The 21,972-nt window shown below is 42.4% G+C and overlaps 1 protein-coding gene across 7 annotated transcripts in view; it reads left to right on the plus strand.

The window, feature by feature from the left end:
- The first annotated feature begins 11,815 nt into the window (after window positions 1-11,815).
- Window positions 11,816-21,972, plus strand: part of TOX2 (TOX high mobility group box family member 2) — a 220,867-nt gene continuing 210,710 nt past the window's right edge. For 6 of the 7 annotated variants that reach the window (XM_035123036.2, XM_035123039.2, XM_035123035.2 and 3 more), the window contains exon 1: window positions 11,816-12,016. In XM_035123036.2, the coding sequence (XP_034978927.1) occupies window positions 11,915-12,016 (102 nt within the window). In that variant the 5' untranslated portion in view covers window positions 11,816-11,914. Of the gene's footprint in view, window positions 12,017-12,790; window positions 13,054-21,972 lie in introns of those variants that run through there. The other variant, XM_060277250.1, reaches the window with a different exon arrangement.

Genomic DNA, 21,972 nt, shown 5'->3' on the forward strand with positions numbered 1-21,972 from the left:
ATTTCTCTCACAAAACCAAGGGAAGGAAAGACAATTGCTTGTAATTAATGTTACTAGTAGGTTTAGGCAGTCAAAGCAAGCAAAGCAAACAAGCAGCTTAGTCTTAGAAGATCTCTTAACAGCCTTTCTCAAATTAACCTCAGCTTTGCCACACAGCTTTGTGTGGCAATTAGTTGTTTTTTAAAAAAATGAAACAAAACAAAAAACAAAACAAAACAAAAAACCTAAAAAATTATGTTATCAAGTTACACCATCAGCTTAAGCAGTTTGAACTTTGATAACTATAATTAAGATGCTTGAGTGACCGTTGGTTAATAAATAAAAAATATATATTATGCTATCAATTGTAGTCCAGCTCATTCTCAAAACATGCTTTAGCATTGCATCTGAACTCGGCTTATGATTCGTTTCAATGGGGAAAGGACTTGCTTCTTCCATTAAAGTGAACAGAAAAATAGCCAACATGTACAAGAACTCTTATCAATATATTAGAGCATGATTTGGATTAGAGTATGTGTGTCACAGAGTTTAAGGTTGCAATCCTAAACATGCTTGTCAGAAAATGTCCCGTTGAGCTCTCTGCAACTTATTTCTGATGAAGCATGCATAATATTTTTGTGCTGAGGAAATGGCCAAACAAAAAAGGCTAGGTGCTTTTGCTATCCTGTATGTAACCCCTTTGGACCCTTTCCAAAGTCTTTCTAAGCATTTGTTGGAGGCATTGTAAAAGATAAAAGAGGGTTTTTTAAATGCATTTTAGTCTGAATCATATGTTGCTTTCGTCTTTTTTAATGGGCTATTCTGATGGGGGGTTGTGGTTCTCCCTGTTGCCTGGTGCCCCAGGCTCTCGAGGTGGTGTGAAATATCATATACTGACCAATTAATAATATGGGCAGAACAATCCGAACGAAGAGACATAGAAGATTTACCACTGCATCTGAAAACCTGCTGGCTCCCACCAATCAGTGCAAAGGGGGCAAGAGAGGAAGGGTGATGGCTGGTTTTTGTTGTTGTTGATATATAGGTAAAGAGACCCCTGACCATTAGGTCCAGTCGTGACCGACTCTGGGGTTGCGCGCTCATCTCGCATTATTGGCCGAGGGAGCCGGCGTATAGCTTCCAGGTCATGTGGCCAGCATGACAAAGCCGCTTCTGGCAAACCAGAGCAGCACATGGAAACGCCGTTTACCTTCCCGCTGTAGCGGTTCCTATTTATCTACTTGCATTTTGACGTGCTTTCGAACTGCTAGTTTGGCAGGAGCTGGGACCAAGCAACGGGAGCTCACCCCGTCACAGGGATTCGAACCGCCGACCTTCCGATCAGCAAGCCCTAGGCTCAGTGATTTAACCACAGCGCCACCTGGGTCCCATATATATATATATATATATATATATATATATATATATATATGGATTTCGAGACATTCGTAAGCGCACAGCCATTACCCCCATTTCTAAGTCGAAAAATTCAGTTGTCGAATCATTCGTAAGTCGAGGAACCACTGTATATTTCCCCAGCTTGTTTGGCAGCACAGCTTCTCCTTCGTCCTTTCAATCTCTGATCCGGGCTGTTATCCAAATCTTCTTTTGAACTTTAATGATGCAGCAACTCCCATATTATTAAGTTGTTAAATTATTCCCATCTGGGCTAACAAAATAAAAAAAATCCTTCCAGTAGCACCTTAGAGACCAACTAAGTTTGTCATTGGTATAAGCTTTCATGTGCATCCCATCTGGGCTGTTGTCCAAATCTGTCTTTGATATATTTTTCAAGGAGTGGAACAGTTCTGGATTCTGCAGATCTGTGGTTGACTCTGCTCCAATCACACCTCTCTCCCAATGCCTTGGGGCTCAGGTAAGGAGGCTATTGTTAGTGAGTACACTGCTGGCAGTAGCTGTTCCACCACCTGTGCATTTGGACACCACCACCTAATCATTCTATAAATTTGTTTCGCCATCACCATTGCCATCCTAACTACCCCAAGAAGTGCTGAGCAGGGAGTTAGGATTGTGCTGTAAACAAAAGAAATATACTGGGAGTGGAATCCAACATAGCTGCAAGCAGTGCTTTTTTCCTTAAAAAATGTTTCTCATTTTCCTACTCATATTGAAATACTGCCCCTCAATGAGCCCAAACTTAGATCCACAAAATGTTTAGGGATATGCGTACCCCTGCATACCCCCAGAAAAAAAGCACTGGCTGCAAGCCTTTTGTTCAATCAGCACAATTATTTCTGGTTACACCACAGAATATTTGCCTCCCTCTCCTCCCACCATGCCTGCCTAAACCTGGTGAGATTTGGGGAGGATGTGAGACACACATGGGGGGGTGGGGGGGAGGGAGAGCAATCCCTTTGTGCAAGTGGAAGTCCTTGCCCTGGCAGGGTGTGGTAACTGAATACCATCATAAATATGAATATTAGTGGTACCTCGAGTTACAAACACCTCGGGTTACAAACACTTTGGGTTACAGACTCTGCTAACCCGGAAGTAGTACCTCGGGTTAAGAACTTTGCCCCAGGATGAGAACAGAAATTCCGGGGCGGCGGCACGGCAGCAGCGGGAGGCCCCATTAGCTAAAGTGGTACCTCAGGTTAAGAATGGTTTCAGGTTAAGAACGGACCTCCGGAACGAATCAAGTTCGTAAACAGAGGTACCACTGTACTAAATAATAGGATACATACCAGCAGAGGTATATTCCTTTGTGGTCTTTGGAACAGTCAAAGGCCGAAGCAGATCAGCATTCTATCCCTTAGTATTGCAGGGTTGAACTAGACATCATACTATTCATGTCTTTAGCCCTCACATGCCTGATTTTAAATTGCTGGCTTAGTGGAGACTCATCTTGGGACTACCCGTAGCATGTGAGGAGAGGACTTTAATGCTTTGCTCTCAGAGTCCAAATTGGAACTACCCCGTTGCCTCCTAGAGCCAGTGTGGTGTAGTGGTTAAGAGCGGTAGATTTGTAATCTGGGGAACCAGGTTTGTGTCTCCGCTCTTCCACATGCAGCTGCTGGGTGACCTTGGGCTAGTCACACTTCTCTGAAGTCTCTCAGCCCCACTCACCTCACAGAGTGTTTGTTGTGGGGGAGGAAGGGAAAGGAGATTGTTAGCCACTTTGAGACTCCTTCGGGTAGTGATAAAGCGGGATATCAAATCCAAACTCTTCTTCCTATTTCCAATGGGAGGAAAGCTCCCATTGGTTCCATTGGTGCCCCTGCCCCCATACCACAGCCCTGATTGGTCTCCCCTCCCCTTTTTTCTGCCCATTAAAATTAATAATAATCTACCATTCAAGAGTAAAATACATTGGCAACATCACATCTACTTCGGCCTTTGGGATATTAGTGATAATAAAAAAATAAGAATATAATCTAGACACCAGTAAGCATTTTAATGTTCCATTAATTTCATTTAGAGAGAATTAAACACACATCCAATTCTCCCATTAAACTCAGTGGGACTGAAATTGCTTATCTTTGGATGATTTGTACACTATGTTTTTATTTTTCATTACCTAACTTCTTCACATCATTTTGTATAGGAGACCTAATGATAATGATATGCTTATCTATAGAAATATACGAGCGATGTCTGATGCTGTTTATGCTCTCAAAGTGGGGTGGAGAGAAGGCAAACCTTTCTACATATTTAAAGGAAGCAATAATTAAATGTTCAGAAAGAGACCAATTCAATCTAGCAAATGTTTAGAAGAGTCATTTTGTATTGGCTGTGGGGGAGATGTTCTATTCCTAGTGATAAAATGAGTTAATTTTCATGGTTTATAAAGGGACTGAATCCTGTTGAAAACAGGGGGAAATGTATATCTTTACATATGTAGTTTTTAGTGGCACCTACAACAATATATGTAATATAATCATCACCGTAATTAATTAAGATAACAATATTGCAGAATGTTGCTAAATACTGATTCATCACTAATTAACATTATATAGAAAAACAAACTAGCCTAGTGAATCAGAAAATGCATTTTGCTCAATTATTTTGAATACTATCACTTAGTTTTAATTACTATTTCCCCCATAATGTTTTAACCAAGGCACAAGGCTCTATAAAAAATTATGACATCTTCATATAACGTGATCCAGAAATATTGGCTAATACCATTTGGTGAATAACTTAAAAAGCAGAGCAAAAATATGTATTCTGTTGTGCGTTTTCGTAGAAGGATCCTAAACCTGTATGAAATACTGATAGAGAATGTCTGGCTTGTATAGAAAATGCATGTGTAGAAAGGCTGGGCTGTTTATCAGGAAATATTGGCAAGGATCCAAAGAGCTACTTTAGGAACACTCAAGGGCCAGAGCAGTAAACCAACCACAAAAGCAGGAGTAGTGCTTCTGACTGACAGGCAAAAATAGAGGGGGTGGGGAAAATATCCAGGTGCTAGAAACATGATTTGTTCCAAGCCCAACCCTTTCCCCAGGGGCATGTTTCCAGCAACAGTTCTCAGATACATGAGACACTAAGGTGACTCCATTATGCTGTCCTTTGCAATTGGGAATTGTTGCTAGAAAGGTGCCTTGCAGTGGCTCTCTGCAGCCCCAGGAAGGGACTTTCCCCATGCCCTGCTATCTGAAGTCCTTTTGCTATGGATCAAGCCTGACATCAGGCCTTATATCAGGGGTCCCCAAACTAAGGCCCGGGGGGCCGGATGCGACCCAATCACCTTCTCAATCCGGCCCATGGACGGTCCAGGAATCAGCGTGTTTTTACATGAGTAGAATGTGTCCTTTTCTTAAAAATGTGTCTCTGGGTTATTTGTTGGGCATAGGAATTCGTTCATATTTTTTCTTCAAAATATAGTCTGGCCCCACACAAGGTCTGAGGGACAGTAGACTGGCCCCCTGCTGAAAAAGTTTGCTGACCCCTGCCTTATATTCTTCATTTATTTATTCGTGTTTATAACTTCTTTTTGTAAACCACTTTGAAGGTTTTGGGGTTTTTTTAAGCCTACAACAATCAAGTAGTATATAAATGTTATGAAATAAAAATATATATATTTAAAAATCAGCTGATAAGTGGGTTTGTTATTCTGCATTGGCTGCGCATGCTAATTCCCCTGCTGGGAACTGGCGTAGGTAGCCAGAGCAACAGGATTTAACTCCTGCTCAGCAACTGATAAGCAGGGGTTGAATCCTGCTCAGTTCAGCAGGGAGCAGAACCTGCAGCCAAAGCTCACTGCCAGGTGATTGACAGGTGGGCCCACCAGTGATGTAGAGATAAAGAATCAGCTGAAGAATGCCTAGTAGAGAGTATTCTAGCTGTTCTACAAAGGTTGGTTGACAATGGTGTCCAGTTATTGGCTTGTATGTAGATGTAATTTTTCCTAAGGTACTTGTGCTGTATCATTTCCATCCTGTATGTTGTGATGTAGAGAAGAGTTCAGCTCTCAAGGGCTGGCTTAGGCCACAGAGCATTGTAGGGCTTAAAATTTGTTCTGTGCTCCACAGCATTCCACAGAATGTTTGTTAAGCAACACACATTATTGGCCAGACTTCTAAATGTCCTTCTTACAGGGAAGAAGCTGAAATGGAGCAAATGTTCGCCACTGTTAGAAGACCAGTAGACAGAGGAGTGTCAGAGCACCTTTGAAATTCTCACAAGAATTCTAGTACTGGAAATTGCACACTGAAAGTTTCTGTATGTTTCACATACTTGTGCCACTTGCATGAAGCTTGGAACAACTTTCTAGAAGGCATGAGGGAAAAGGTCTAATGAGCAGAGGTTTAAGACCCAGTGAAAGAAGATTGTTTTCCCATAAAGTTCAACTTTTTACTTCTCAAATGGACCAGAGAAGTAACATTTTGTGATTATCTCTATAGCTCAAAGATTACAATAATCACAAATAACAGCCCCTCGTGTCCTAATCTGAGCCACAAGTTCCTGTATTTATGCTCAGCAACTTCTAAATGTAGAAAAGCCAGAATCTGGGAATGATCCAGGGAGTATTTTTACACAGTCATCATGCTACATGTGTGAAATTATTTCTAAGCAAAGGAAGTTGCTTATAAATGAACCCCAGTGGTCACTTTATTGAACAAGGGGCAATGCTATGCCAGGCAATACACTAGATTCAAATCTCAACGCAGAGGCTATAGAATATTCGCCTCAGCTTCACCAACTTATGACTCTCCATCCAGCATCAGTAGGAGAGATGTCAAGGTGCAGAAAACAGAAGAACCACCATCAAGTATCTTCTACAAAGACAGATACTACAGTATTTGTAATGAAGACAGTAACTGGCTATGAGAGGGTATGGTTGAAGTACAATCAACCTCAACATCCTTATCTATTAAAGAAAAAGATTAACCACCCAATGAGTTGAAGACTTTATTGCTGTTGCTGTGTTTTGTTTAGGATAGCGTGTGACCCAGTGGACTGTTGAAGGGGACAGTAGTTTCACAGGGGAGGATGTCACCCCCACTTCAAAATGCTGAAAATCTAAAGGCATTGTTGTTAATGGTTCTTTCTGAGGTACGGTAAATGTGTTAAGACAAAGCCAGGTGTTGGGTTTGCTTCAGTTTTGAAGTACTGCTGAGTTTGGGTGTTCTTAAGAACCTTATTTTTTATAGATAAGGATGCTGAAGAACTGATTATGCTTCAGCTATCGCCTCTCATAACTACTCTCTTCATTACTGTAATTATAGTCTAAATAGCATCATAGTTTCAAAAATTATGATATAAAAACTGGGCATTCAGTGGTTAAAAGCGTCAAGAGCTGGAGATTCCAGGCTGACAGAAAGCTTTACCTCAGAAGAACAACAGGAGCAACATGACCTGAGGCCTAGTTTATTTGCTTGTAATGCAAGCCCTTATCATACATTATTCACGTATACAATAAATATGTGAGGGGCTGGGTGGGCAGCAGGCTGTGCCCCTAACGTACACACATTCATTGTATTGCCTGAAGAGGACCCCATTCATACAACTGGGAAAACAGGGTCCCCAAACAGGCAGGGAAAAGCCCTCCACATCTACAGTTGTATGTGTGGGGTCCTTTCTTTCTTTCTTCCTTTCTTCTTTTTACAGAACAATGATCGTGTGTACATTGGAGCAGAGCTGCTGCCACAGTGCCACCCCCCCCCTCATGCAATTAACTGTATGCATAGAATAACATATTAAAAGGGCTATTGTGTTTCAAGTATGAGGGAGATGTTTCAACCTGATTATTGAAGGAGATTCCAGTTGTAAGAAGAGACAGCAGCTGACATGAAACATCACAGGGACAACACAATAGTGGATGGGTTAAACTAAAAAAGACCTATGATGTAAAGAATGTGTTGCACAGAGTGTGGAAAGTTCCATTTTGTAAGTGAAAAACAAGCATTTTAAATAGGAAAATATGCCATTCTGACCTTGCTTATTATTGTGTACTACCATAGATCCAGGGAAACTACAAGTGGGATCATGCTGTCCACCCTAGAACTGAATCCAGTCACCTTAACTGTTGGGGAAAATCCTTTTAGAATTCTGTTTTACAAAGGTGGTTACACTGGCAATTCCTCTCACATTTTCTTTATGCAGTATAACATCAACCAGACCAAGAAAATCAAGTAATAATAATCCTAAGCATTCTTACTGTGAAAAGACTTCCAGGAGATTTGCTTCAAAGCAACTTAAATTTACTTCAAATTAATAGGTAAAGGTAAAGGGACCCCTGACCATTAGGTCCAGTCGTGACCGACTCTGGGGTTGCGCGCTCATCTCGCATTATTGGCCGAGGGAGCCGGCGTATAGCTTCCAGGTCATGTGGCCAGCATGACAAAGCCGCTTCTGGCAAACCAGAGCAGCACATGGAAACGCCGTTTACCTTCCCGCTGTAGCGGTTCCTATTTATCTACTTGCATTTTGATGTGCTTTCGAACTGCTAGGTTGGCAGGAGCTGGGACCAAGCAACGGGAGCTCACCCCGTCACAGGGATTCGAACTGCCGACCTTCTGATCAGCAAGCCCTAGGCTCAGTGGTTTAACCCACAGAGCCACCTGGGTCCCTTTACCTTCAAATTAATATTGAGATGTTAATCTAACAGTTTCAGAGAGGAACGTTACACTTTCACCTGTGAGAAATGTCCTGGAAGTTACAATAACAGTGAGAAACATACTTTCAAGTATGACATCTCATCCTTAACCCAGTTATGAGATAATTCAGGCTTGAAACAAATTTGTAAATATGATGCACATTATTGGTTTCCCTTCACCCTCTAATCTGGAGTGTGTTTGTGAAAGAGAGACCTAAAATTCAGCCCTTTTGGGGGGGAAACAGAGCATCTCATAGAATAATAAAGGGCATTTGGACTTCCTTAAACCAATCCTATGGTTTCCTTGTGTGCATATTTTCTGTGGTTGATACGGCCAGTTCGTTCTTCTACTCCTTCCCATGGTATATATTTTGGCTTCCTTTTCCTAAACAAACACCCATTTCACCCATGCCTTCCTCTGTTGCTGCCCAATACTATATATTTTTATTTCCTTATCTATGAGACAGAATTTATTTTCCTCTTAGTAGGCTTTCAGCTTTATTTCTTCACCATGGTACAGTACTGTTATGAGTTTGGGTGCTAGAGTTTGTGGGTGCAAGGCACTCATAATTTCTGGATTTAGTAAATTTTAGGATTTAATCAATGCTTGGAGTATTAAAATGGGATGCCAGATGCTGGATTTAGCATATTGAAATACAGGTCAAAACAGATTCCTGTGTCAGGTAAATCTCCTGGGGAGATGGATCATTAAAAGAGGTCAAAGAGAAGACAGGGAACCATCAAGAAAGGGATTGATAAAGCAATGACTCTCCGCCAGCCAGCAGATGGGTGAAGCCCCACCCTGAGCTCTGAGCTCATGAATCTAAAGACAATGCCAGAGGTTATTGTTAGGAGGAAGTTTTAGGATTTCAGTGGGCTGTGGCATGATCAAGGGTAAAAGGGGTCAGTCTGTAAAATGTTGCAAGTCGGAGACCACGTTCAGATAACAATGTGGGCTCCTTGTATCAGAAGCTGCAGCAATGGGAGAGACAGGAGTGTAATGCTTTGAACCCCTCCATTGTAGGCTCAGGATGTACATATGTGTAAATAAACAATATATCATAAAAACACCACAGCCTCATTTCCAAACGAAACATGAACCCTGGTTAAATGCTTGGAGCCCTGGAATCTCACATCACTTGGAGATTGGGGTGGTGTTTAACAATATTCTACACTCTTCCAACGATATTTTTGCCCATTCACTGCCCCAAAGTTCTTCAGCCATTCCTACCTCACTTTTCTATACTGCCTCAGAGCCAAACGCTCTATGATGCCCTGTATGGACTGTATAACTAAGCACCATGATCTGGTCCTTTTGTAGCAAGGTAAATAAAATACTGCCATTCATAATTAAAATGCAGACACTAGTTGATTCATGCCATATACCCAACCATAAATGGTTATTTATTCCGTTGAGCTTTTCCTCAAATGACAACCTTCTCCCAAAGTATATTTTTTGTGTGGTGTTCCTCAAAACAAATGTTTTGAAACACTTGGAGAGGAAGCGAAGACCACGACACAAACCTGAACAATGTCCCGGACGTGCCAATTGTAAAGCTGGTTATCCAACTGCAGAATGTGACTCTTACTTCATCAATACTACCTTCTTCCTCTTTCACTTCCTGTAGAAATCCATTACTAGGTGCAGGCCTTCCAGTATGACTCTACAATTTTCTGATGAGCCTAAACTGAACAGTGAATGTTCTGAGATTCTTAATTCCATATTCTACAAGCAATTCTTTCCCCCTGTATTTTCCCTATCTTATTTTAATTTAGTCTTTATTTGAAATATGATCGGTTGGGAACCATTTCAGGTCCACTCCATTTTTAAACTGTTCTTTCTTTTGCTTAGGGACATTAATAGTCTACCCCACATGCACTTTTTCTTCTGAACTTCAGTTGCCATGTTATATTCCATTCCTAGAAACATAAGAAAATGGTAATAATGAGTGGGTTCCATACATCATTATCCCCCCCCCGCCTCATAGCTGTCAACCCCCCCTCTTTTTTTTTTGCAGGAAACTCCCTTATTGCAAGCCACAGCTGTCAGCCTTCCCTTTTTTTGCTGGAAATTCCCTTATTCCAGCACCGTTTCCCGCTGCTACCTTGGATTGTTAGATATACTTTAGACCAGGCACCCCAAACTTCGGCCCTCCAGATGTTTTGGACTACAATTCTCATCTTCCCTGATCACTGGTCCTGCTAGCTAGGGATCATGGGAGTTATAGGCCAAAACATCTGGAGGGCCGCAGTTTGGGGATGCCTGCCGTAGACTGTCCCTGGGACAGGTGAGGCTGCTGCTGATCCCTTATTTTCAAATCCAAAAGTTGACAGCTTTGCCCCCATTCCGCTTCTCTGCATAGCTCTTCAGCTTGTACTTCAGTGCTTAACACATTGTCTATTTTCACGTATGAAAAAATAAAGGCACTAACCCTGCAACATCAAGGTATCACAGAAGCCTCTCTTCACAAAGCTGCCAACTATTTATTGGTGGTTTGGAGCCTACTCCTCCAGGGCAGAACATTACCTGGAAGGAACTTTCCTTCAAAAATTGAAGTGACTTATGTGTTCTAGCCAAGAGTGCCTTCTGATAGATCTTAGAAGATTTGCTGAAGACAGTTAATTGGGACAAACGCAGGTTGTTTATCACTCTGTGCTTCCTAGAAACCACTACTACAACATCTCTGAGAGGTAGCCATCCAGCCTCTTCATAAAAGCCTCGAACCACATTTGGGGCAGTTTGTCCCTCTGGCAGAACAGTTTGTAGTCAGGAAGTTCCTCGTGTTTAGTCTAAAGTTCTTGCCATTCGAAAGAAGTTGTGCTTTTACCCCCTGTAGGGTTGTGCTTTTACCCCCTGTAGGCACAGAAACAAATTCGCCTCTGTGACAGCCCTTCAAATATGTGAATATGGCTATCAAATCGGCTCTTGAGCTGCCTCTTCTGCGTTTCTTTTTGGGGTGGGGGCAGGTCCCAGCCCAGTCCTTCTCAGGTATGGCAAAGTGCTGGTAACTTTGGGAGCGGATCTCGGCTCTAAGTTGAGAGTTTAGCCCAAGCCCTTCACTTGTGTGCGAGCGAAAACACGCCCAAGGGGCATACCTGGAGACTTGGGGAGTCGGTAGGGGAGTTCCTCCAGGTTCGCCCCCCCCCTCCTGCCGCAGGGTTTTGCGGAGAGCAAGCAGGTCCGCAAAGTGAAAAGTCTGCCCGTACGAGCCCCTCTGCTGCGACCCCCTTGCAGAGTTCACCGCCTCTTCTTTCTGTGGGACCCATTCCCCCGTGGCCAGGGTGACTATAGAGCCCCATGCGGTACCTTCCCGCGAATGAACCTGAGGGTTGGGAAGGGGTGTGTGGAAGCGAGAAGAGAAGAACAAGCCCGGAGGGGCTGCGGCGAAGAACCTGCCCCAAGCCCCTTCCGCGAGAGAGTGCGGCCAGGAAAGCGGCGGCGGCGGCGCTCCCTGCTCGCTCCGCACATGCCAGGCCCTCCCCGTCCCTCGGTGGGTCGGCATTCGGGGCAGGCCCGCTCTCAGGCGCGGGGTGTTCTGGCGACACCCTCCCGCCCTGTGGCGGTCCCAGCGCCCGCCTGAGAGAGGTTGCTGTGGGAGCCCAGCCCAGGCGCTCTCCCCTCCCCCCATCCTCCTCCTCCTCCTCCTCCGCTCTCTCTCTCTCCCCCCCCTCGCCTCGGTGCCTGGAACAATAGAGTGCGAGTGGAGCCGGCTCTGGGCTGCGCTCCCTCCCCTTCTCCCTCTCCCCGCCTCTCCTCCCCTCCCTCCCGCCCGCCCTGAGCCAGAGGCAGAGCAGCCGCCGCCGGAGGAGCCGGTTCCATGCCCGCTGGAGCCTCCTCTCGCCTCGTTCTCCCCCTCAGCTCGCAGCCCCGGCATGGACGTTAGGTTTTACCCTTCCGCCCCCACCGCCGTTGGTTCCTTGTCTGGGGCCGACCCCACTTGCTTGGGCCCCCTGGACTATTACCATTGCAACAAGGTAACAAGGGGGAGGGATGAGAGAGGGGCGGGCGGGCGGACGCGGGAGGGGGGGAGGCGAGGAGGGACGGGCGCAAGTGACCGTGCAAGGGTGGAGGATGCAAGCGACCGTGCGCCCAAGTCTCAGCCCCCTACCCCACCCCACCTCCCCTTATTCCCCACGTCGCGCCTCCTCCTCTTCCCCCCCTCTGGGATGCTGCCCCCTTTGCCCCACACTAACAGCGATGGCGCGCACGGCGCTGCGCGGGACTTGTCAGCGCTCCCCGCACGGGGCAGCGCCAGGAGTTGATTCAATGGCACCCCTGAGCAAAGCTCTCGCTCTCGCTCTCTCACCTCCCCCCCCCACCGCCCCACGCACTTTGGTCCAGTTGCGAAGGCTCCGCAAAAACTGGGGAGGGAAAGGTTTCTGCCTCTCTCGCAAATCGCCCCAAAGTCCCATGTTCAGATCGCCGGCTTGCTTGCTACGGTAGCAGCAAAGGGAAAAGAAGCAAGCGCTTTAAAAACCGGGAAGGGAGAAAAAAACGATCGAGGCTGAAACTTCTCCTCCTCCTCCTCTGGGGAGCAAGAGTGTGGAAGGTAGCAAGAGAGCGGCTGCATCCTGCAGGAGGGAATTTCAAAACTATTTGGTTTCCCAGCACCCAGGCTGCTTGCTTGAAAGCTGCGACGCAGTTCTCTTTCCCATCTTCGAAGCAAAAGCAGAACAGGAGGGGGGGGTGTTGTTTAGGGTGGATGGGGGATATGCTGGGAAGGGTGGGGGGGAGAGGAGTGGGAGAGAGGCAGTTGGTTATCAGTTGCGTCGTCACTTCAGACCCCGGATTAGACCTCTCAGTTTTGGTAAACATATTATAGACGGGAAGAAAAACAAAATCTGAACGCAGAAAAGTGTGTGTGTGTGTGTGTGTGTGTGTGTGTGTTTTGTTTGGGGGAGGAGTGGAATTGTATGGGCTCAAGAGGCTGCTTGGTTGGAAATGTATTTCTTGCATGCCTGGCTATGGTTTCTGTTGGACAATGTACAGGCTAGGGGAGAAATGCTTTAGGGTGAGTATATTATAACCCCCCTCCAATTCTTTAATGTCTGTCTCAGAGGAATCTATATATGATAAAGACTGTTCACACCTGGATTTAGCCATATATGCAGTGGTTAGAACTTAACAGCCTTTATGTTTTTGTTTTAGCATTTCTCTAACTCAGGCTGCAGGTTCTTGTCCCTTAGTTGTCAACCCCTCCCCTCTCCTCCCCCTCCCCACAATACAGTTACTTCTGTTAAATGCAACTGAGAGACATGGATTATGTATAATTCATAAGATCTACAGCACAACATGAAAATCTTTCTAACCTAGATTTGTCTATTTACTACTGCAAGAACGTGCACTGTGTGTGTGTGTGGTGTGTGTGTGTAAGAGAGAGAGAAATTTGTTAGAAGATATTTAAGAGTGCGTAGTGTTTTGGCCAATGGCTTTAACTGAGAGGAATAAGAGAGTAAAGCACAGATATTGTCGGTATTTATCTGTGAGTACTATCCATTTCAGGCTTGAGGACAGCAAAACTTCAACATTTCAATGAAAGAATTTGAAACTTTGGATTATTTAATCATGCACAAATATGTATTTGTTTCATATTATCAGATGCTTGCAATTTTGTAAAGTAATGGAAGTTGCAGAGCAAAAGGTTTTGTTTTTGTGGTATATTGAGTTTTCTAATACAAATTTGTTTTAAATTCTGAAGCTTTCCCTTCCTACACTGATATGTGCCTTTAAACATTCATCACAGTTTCAGGCTATTTGCAATTGTGATATATTTGCATATGGTTTTATATAAACATTTAAAAATCTATAGTACGTCTATCCACAGCTGTCTGGGCTGTCAAATCTAATTTGAAAATTTCTTTCTGAAATGCAAGTATTTTCCAATTCATATCATTTTATTCATGTAACAACAATGGCTTCCAAAACACAAAGTGTCACTTATTCTTGCAGGAAGAAATTTTACATTTTCATTATTATCAAAGAACCAACTGCTAACATACAAGACCTATATAATACCAGTCTTTAAAGAAAAATAAACGCGTTTTGGAATGTTGTCTTTTTTTATATATAAATATTGAAAAATGTTAGAAGTAAATCCATGGTGGTTTTTCTTCATCTGGAAAGTTGAAATATAAAGCATTACAACTTGTAATTAGCCATTAAAAGGGGTGAATGCAAGAGATCTGTAGCAACTTTAGAGTAAAATGGAAAGTTACAGCATGACTACTTTGCCATAAACTTTGATCATAGGTAGGCCAAGGGGAAAACACAATTATTGCACATGTTGGGCAGGTGTTTTGGCTGCAGTTAGTTGAAAGTCACTTGCTGTTAATGCATCTTTTTACAAAAGTGCTGTTTCTAACAATGCCGGGGAAAAGCAACACAGAGAGAGTCACAGAGTGCTGTAATAGTTCTTTGTCAATTTCTCTGATAAAGCAAATAACTTCAAGTTTGATTGATAAAGAGTCCAGAAGAGGTGATGAAAAGGAGCACATACAAAATACTGACCACTGCCACCAGGTGCTGCTGTTGTCACTGTTACCAGGATCTTAAAAAGAGAGAGAGGAAAGAAGAAAAAATGTTAAATATGTAACTAGCAACCAATATAAATATCCCACTGCTGTCAATTGCTATTTACATAGTCAGAATGGGCCAAATGGACTTGTACAGTAAATCATCTTTGTGTAAAGAAAGTAGGATTGCAGTTGCAGTATCCCAGAGGCCCATGTTCAGCCTGTTCCCTTAAAAGATGTTACCATGGGCTCTAAAATTTCTCTTCCCCCAAAGTACTCATATAGAACGATATACAGTATGTGGATTTTTCTCTCACAGTGATAAACATTGTCATTTTGCTCAATGCTGTAGACAAGGTTTACAGGTGGTTCTTTCCTCAAAGGTTGCACAATTTGAGAGCCTCAAAGAATACACATTGCAAGGGGATCGTTTCCTTAGGCAGGACAATCAGGGAATTCAGCAGCTCCTCCAGGTGAATATTATGAAAGAAGCAAAAGTTTCAATGGGGTTTGAATGGAAGAAAGGGAAATAGACTGAGATGTGTTCGGGATTGCTAACTCTGCCCTTCCTTAGTTGAGATTTTAGAATGAAGGAGGGCCAGCCTCTGCTTTCTGTAATTTAAGGGGAATGTTAGCTTGGAGGAGACTGATATGAGGCCTAGTTATTGCTTCTTTTCTTCCCCCCCCCCCAAAAAAAACACACAAAACAAACCAGGGAATTTGAGAGTGTGTGGTACTGATTTTCTGAGGTTTCCTCAGGAGCTCAAACACGAAAAGGGTGGGATTTTGCCAAACAAGCTTTCAAGCTCTATGATTGAAATGTTTTTCCTTCCAGAGGAGTGGGTGGGCACAGAAACTCTGCAGGAGGAAGGGTTGTGTAGTGTGCATTGTGCACTAGATGTAGGAATAGAAGTGAAGGACATAGTATTGCAATAGCTCTGTGTTTTCATACCCCTGAGCCAATAGGTGTTTCTGATATGGCCATTGAGCTTTCTGTAGAAACACTGTTTAGCTCAAACCATCCTGAAGTGCTAATGTTTTGTGCATTTATTGAACACAATATTGTCATCATGAGATTTCCTATTACATTTGTGCACTGCAGCAACAGTTTCTCTTTGCAGTCACTGAAATACCTGTTATACACCAGCATTTCCATTTTAATAGGACAGGGATGTTTGTAGTAGGGCTTGTCTAATGTCGATGTGAATACCCAGTTAAACGCCATTTGCTGTGCTCTGGGGTATCGTCCAGTTGCTTGTTTGGAATAATCTGTTGAGAGCTGGCATTGTGTGGTGGCCAATAATGTAAGCCATGGTCCAAGAAGTTTTGTTTATTTATGGCATTTATACCATGCCCTTTAGCCAAAAAGGCTATTGGAATGGCTTGCAAAAATCAATATTAAGTTCTTGTTCAAATGGCACCTCACCCACAAAGTCACTAGGTTGCCTTAGACAAGCAACTATTCTCTCAGTCTTAGCACTCATTATGCAATATACTGCAAACATTGCCAGTAATTCTAGCCAACCTTACAGGATTCTTGAGAGGATTACTGGGCTATGTGAAGTACTTTGAACACTGAAAAGTCGACATATAAATGCTATGTTCTTGTTATTAGGTCTCTATATATTGAGAGTGACCTTGCAAATAAGCAAAAATGTGATTAGCCTGCAAAATGTCTACTAGTCTGCTTGTCCATACATTAGTAGCCAAAATAAGTAAAAGAACTCACTCATGATATAACAAAGCTTCCCCTCAGATTTGTAACTGGAGGCAGTAGTAAATCACCACAGGAAACCAAGCAAGTTGCTGCTTATGGCCTGAATATTGGTTCTTACATTGGCACTCAGTGCTTCCATGCCACCTTATCTTGTAGCAAAACAGTAGGCCTGACAATATTTCACCATTGTGTTGGCTTCCAGCTGATTTCTGAGCCAACTGAAAGTGCTGGTTCTGATCCATAAAGCTGTAATGGTCTGGGACCAGAGTTATCTACAGGAGCACCTGTTTCTATATGAACCTGCCAATTCATTAAGATCTGCTGCTTCAGGTGCTCCCTTTAGAAGTGAAGTTGGAGGCTTCTGGGGATGCTGCCATGACTGTGGTAGCACCTTGACTGTGGAGTTCCAACTCCAATATAATTAGCTACGTGCCAACACTTTGGGCATTTAGATGTTGGAGTTAAAACTTTGCTTTCCCCCCAGGCATTTGAGTTATCAACTTTTTGTTAAGGCTGACTCTTTTTTATTATTATCACAATTTAATTGGAGATCATTCTCTTTCAACTTTGTTGTTGGGAAAAAAGTTGTGTGTGTGTGTGTGTGTGTTTGTGTGTTATTATCTATTTAAAACAAATAGGTACTCTTGCTACATATAATTTGTATGTCTTGTTTCCTATGTGTAGATGATCTCAGTGTATTAACAATATTATGTTACTTCCTGACAGTAAGAGCTGTTCGGCAGTGGAATTTGCTGCCAAGGAGTGTGGTGGAGTCTCCTTCTTTGGAGGTCTTTAAGCAGAGGCTTGACAGCCATCTGTCAGGAATGCTTTGATGGTGTTTCCTGCTTGGCAGGGGGTTGGACTGGATGGCCCTTGTGGTCTCTTCCAACTCTATGATTCTATGATTCTATGTGTAAAGTGGCCTTTATTCTTCCCAGGATGATCTGCTGTTTTATGCAAACTTTTAAGTTCCCTAAAACCAAAACTGCTGCTTTTGCGTGAAAGCTTAGGAGTATAACTGGGACTCCTTTTAGATTCTCTAACTCTTAATTGTGCGTATCCCATATTGAAAGACGTCCACCTCCCAATATGTCAGATAAAAATTACGATATGTACAAATTTCCTTTAAATTTCTATCCCCCCGTCGAGAAAAGAAAAGATTCTCAAACAAATATGTTCACAAAGTTAAAAGAAAAATAGCAGCTTCAAAAAGCCTTTTAAAGACAACCCCACAAATCTTATGACTATGGCAAGCAAATTCTGCATCAGATACTTATGGTGAGTTTGAATGTTTATACAACAGAAAGGCCCAGTTCTAAATTCCTTACTCGGCCAAAGGTGCCATTGAAGAAAAGCAATATAGAAGGATTCCTGTGTGATTGAGGAATGCAGGGTCAGGGAATGGTGATAAATGTATTATTGCTTGTGCTCTGTTTTTTTCCCCCTACAGAAAACTTGTAAAAGTAGACGTAAAGTCTCTGGTTTTTCAACTGTGTAGATGTAAACAGAGACTTTTTGTTCTTCATTACAGTTGCAGAAGTAGCTTTAATTACATTTTCAAAGTCCCTGATAAATATGCTGAGCTAAAATTTGCCTGAGAATAACCTTCCGAGAAGTTTCCCTTTTCTGGTTCCCTCCTGCAACTGTTGGAAAATTCTAGCCCACACTCACCAAATATCAGATTCAATGGGCCTGGCAATATGGTGGGGAATTTTGAGCACAACTGTGGATCCAACCTAATAATATATTTAAGGAAGCAATGGGCTTGGCCCCTACTCCTTTCCATTCTTCTCTCTTAGCCCATTGCTTCCTGCCATCCACCTACATAGCTCAGTCGCTACAGCATGAGACATTTAATCTCAGGGTCATGGGTTTGAGCCTGATGTTGGGCAAAAAGATTCCTTCATTGCAGGGGATTCGACTAGATGACCCTTGTGGTCCCTCCCAACTCTGTGATTCTGTGGTTCTATTAAATGCACTCATAGTTTTTCATTCAACATTGAGACCAATTTTTTAAAAAATAATTTTATTGTTTGACCCCAACAAAATTGTTGGAGGGATTGCATCTCCCCTTGCTCTAAGAGTATTTAGTCAGACACGATGGAGAATCTGGGGAGGGCGTTTTTGTTCAGTCCTGCCGATTATGTGAAAAATCTGCCTACATTTAGTTGTATGTAGCATGTGAAGCTTCCTCCGCAGGTATGTTGCACTGCTGTCTAAATAGGAATGAACTGTATCATAGGGCTTTCTTTGAAAATGAGTATGGCTAGAATAAATCCAACCTCTGTGTGTTACTTTTGTTTCATTGCATCATCAGCTTGGGCTGAAATTGGTGCCCACCTTGTCAGGCATGGTGCATGCACAACACTTTGGTATATTGAGGTCACAAGGTGGGGCGGGGGCACTGGCAGTGTGCTCCTGTGTGATTAAAAACTAGCCATAGTTTTGGCTTTAGGTGACTATGGTGGCTACTGTCTACACAGGATCAAGAGGCAACTGCTCCGGAGCAGCAACAAAGGAGGCCTATTGCCCTCATGTCCTGCTTTTGGGCTTCCCTTAGGCATTTGCTTGGTTGCTGTGGGAAACAAGATGCTGGGCCAGGCAGTTCTCCTTTGTTCTGATCCAACAGAGTTCATCTTACGTTCTTGTGCTCTTCAAAGAATTCTAATGGTTTGGTACAAATTGTGGTAATTTAATTCATTCAGAATGTAGTATTTGACTACCAGTTAGGGGTGGGTGGATTTTCCCTGTTCTGACTTGCAAGTTTTCTGCGGGTTGGCTGTGCCCAGAGTCTCACTCTGCCTGTCTTCCAATTGTTCATAGAGATTTTCGCTAATTAACTATGCACAGAATTGGCACGTGCATACTTCGTACTTGCTGCTGCTTTCTAGTTCACCTAGTCATTATTTTATGTCCCTTAAGCAAAATCATGTGCAAGAGTGACGGGGTGCATTAAAACCCTTTCTTCCTTCCTTCCTTCCTTCCTTCCTTCCTTCCTTCCTTCCTTCCTTCCTTCCTTCCTTCCTTCCTTCCTTCCTTCGATTTTGTGCACAATCCTGCCAGCTTTCCTCAGCAGCTTCTATTTGGTCCAGTCTTTTAGTTGATCAACTTGCTCATTGAGTTCATTTCTCTGTTTAAAGCCCTCCCTAATTTGCTAGCACTTAATGGCTCCCATTACCACTGTCATGTACTTGCAAATATTAAAATGTTACATACCTTGTTTTGTTCCTGAATTGTGATTGTGTGCGTAAGGCAATGGTGATGGGGAACTGATGATAGCTAGCAAGTTGGTCAGATGAAAGACTGGGTGAAAGGAAACCTGAATGGGATTGTATGTATAACTGCATGATATTTTAATGCACATGAGTGATTGTGCGTGTGGCTTAGGGTAAAGGGAAAAGCTGCAGTAAATGGAAGAAATAGAAAAGTATGGTGGCAGTAAATTGTGCATTCCCAGTGACTTTTACAAATTCAAGAAAACTAAGCTAAAAAGAATGTTGGAAAACAAATGCATTGCTGTTCTTCCACAACCAGCACAAGGTAAATGGGACTGATAAATCTAGTGGCAAATTCAGAGGGAAGGAATTTTGGCACCAACCATACATGACAATATATCCATATCCTAAAGGAAGAACCCCAGGAAGTCTTTAGAGCATGTGGTCCTAATCAGATACATTTGTATCTACAAATGTAGATACAAATGTGATACATTTGTACAAACACAAGCAAAGTGCATATGATATGTCAAGCCAATTTTTTAAACAGCTGTTACTTTAAAGCTAATAATAATTTATAACCCTGTTTTTTCTATTCTCTGTTTTAAAAAAATGTACATTTTTTCCATAGGCAAAAAGGATTTAGGCTGCAATCTTATACACACTTACCTGGAAGTAAATCCTATTGAATTGGCTGGTACTTATTTCTAAAGCAGACATGAATAGGATAGATTGTGTTGCAAGTCACTAGAGTTCAGAGAGATGCTAAATCTTAGCAATATTTGTTGTTGTATGTTTGTTTGTTTTTTAAAACAGAACTCATCAGAAATTGGTTTTGACCTATCTGTATAAGGGAGGGTCAATGTAATGAATAAATTTTTATGGAACATTCTGTTTTCTTTTGACTTTTACGTGCACAGTAAATTGCAGCAGTAAACACTTGCCTCCCCCCCCCTACTCTTTTTTTACAGCTTTGGCATGCTGGGAGATAAAATATTTCCTTTTTCACTCTCCTGAGCCAAATCTGTGTTGAAGAAATGTAATTCTATTCTTCCGCTAATTTTGGTTTGAAAAAGGAATAGAATTCCCTATTTATTATTTATTTATTTATTTTATTTTGGGGGCCCTCATTTGGTTTCTGATTTTGAATATTGGTAAATAGGGTAAAAAACTTACCATTAAAAATATTAACATTTTGAATTGTGTGAGTCACTTGATGCACCATCTCTGTTCCTGCGGCATAAGCTTTGATGCTGTGCGCATTCCATCTGCATAATGGAAAGTGTTTGAAGCTCTCTTTTGCCGAAGGCTTTATTAAATCAGGGATTCAGAACCAAATAATGAATACCCATTCATTCATAGAAAATGTTGTTCTAGCTCCATGCGCGGAGAGAGGGGTTCTTTAGCGTAGTTACTTTTGGAATAATAGAGGTATTTTGAACTCTGTGCTAGACAATATGGCTTCCATGGCCATTTCTAATTAATTCCCTTAAATGCACTAAAGTTGCTTGAATGTTTGATGAATAAGAAAAGAAGACTGCAGAAGAACAGATGGTAAATTTAAAAAGTTGCCTGTTTATTTTTATATGATATTTAAAAAACCAAGTACACATATATCTCTAGAATGTGTTCAGTAGCTCCTTGTGCAGGGAAGAACAACTTGTTTAGCTTTGCATGCTACATGGAAAATATGAAACGAATCAGAAGACCAAGGCTAATCTGGACATTTTAGATGCATGGGAGCAACATAACTTGCATATCATTCTCCTGATCTTGGTGGGTGATGAAATTAGTGGACATGTCCTACTTATGCTCTACAGAAGTTTTGATATGATTTTGCTACTCATTTGAACAGTCTGAATCAACCTCTATAGAACCTTGAAATGCGGTCTTGAAAATGGAAAATCAATTAAATCAGCCTAGTCCTTGCCACTGCCATATTAGTTTCTGCCCTTGTAGCATTTCTGCAGCCACGAGGCCTTGAAACATACTTAAACATAACAACTAAACCTCAGACCCCAGGATTCTATGAAGCACGTTTAGGCTGCATATTTCCACTTCAGAAGTCACATGTATGTTTCACTCTGGCACCTTGCCAAGGTGCTGGCGATGTTGTCCTGCACCTGGTACCTACCTCCATATGTGGTGGGAATGTGCAAAAATCCAGGCTTTCTGGACCTCAGTATTCCCGGAAGTTAACAAAATAGGAGGGCAACAACTAGAAGTCAGACTAAAACTAGTTTTTAAAATACATTTCAGAATAACAACTTACAATTTACATAATAAATAAGTGATAAGCCATCTTTTACAGGCAGCCAGATGTAACATAATCAGACAATGGAAGGCTCTCTCTAGTGTAACAGTAGACAATTGGTACCAAATGGTCTGGGTAGGGTATTTACATGGACATATAGGACCACATTTGGGCCCAAAGGTCATCGTTATATTTACAGCCCATCGCCTGGGCAAATCCATCACTGCCCCTT

Source organism: Zootoca vivipara, chromosome 7, assembly GCF_963506605.1.
Source record: "Zootoca vivipara chromosome 7, rZooViv1.1, whole genome shotgun sequence".
Classification (NCBI taxonomy): domain Eukaryota; kingdom Metazoa; phylum Chordata; class Lepidosauria; order Squamata; family Lacertidae; genus Zootoca; species Zootoca vivipara.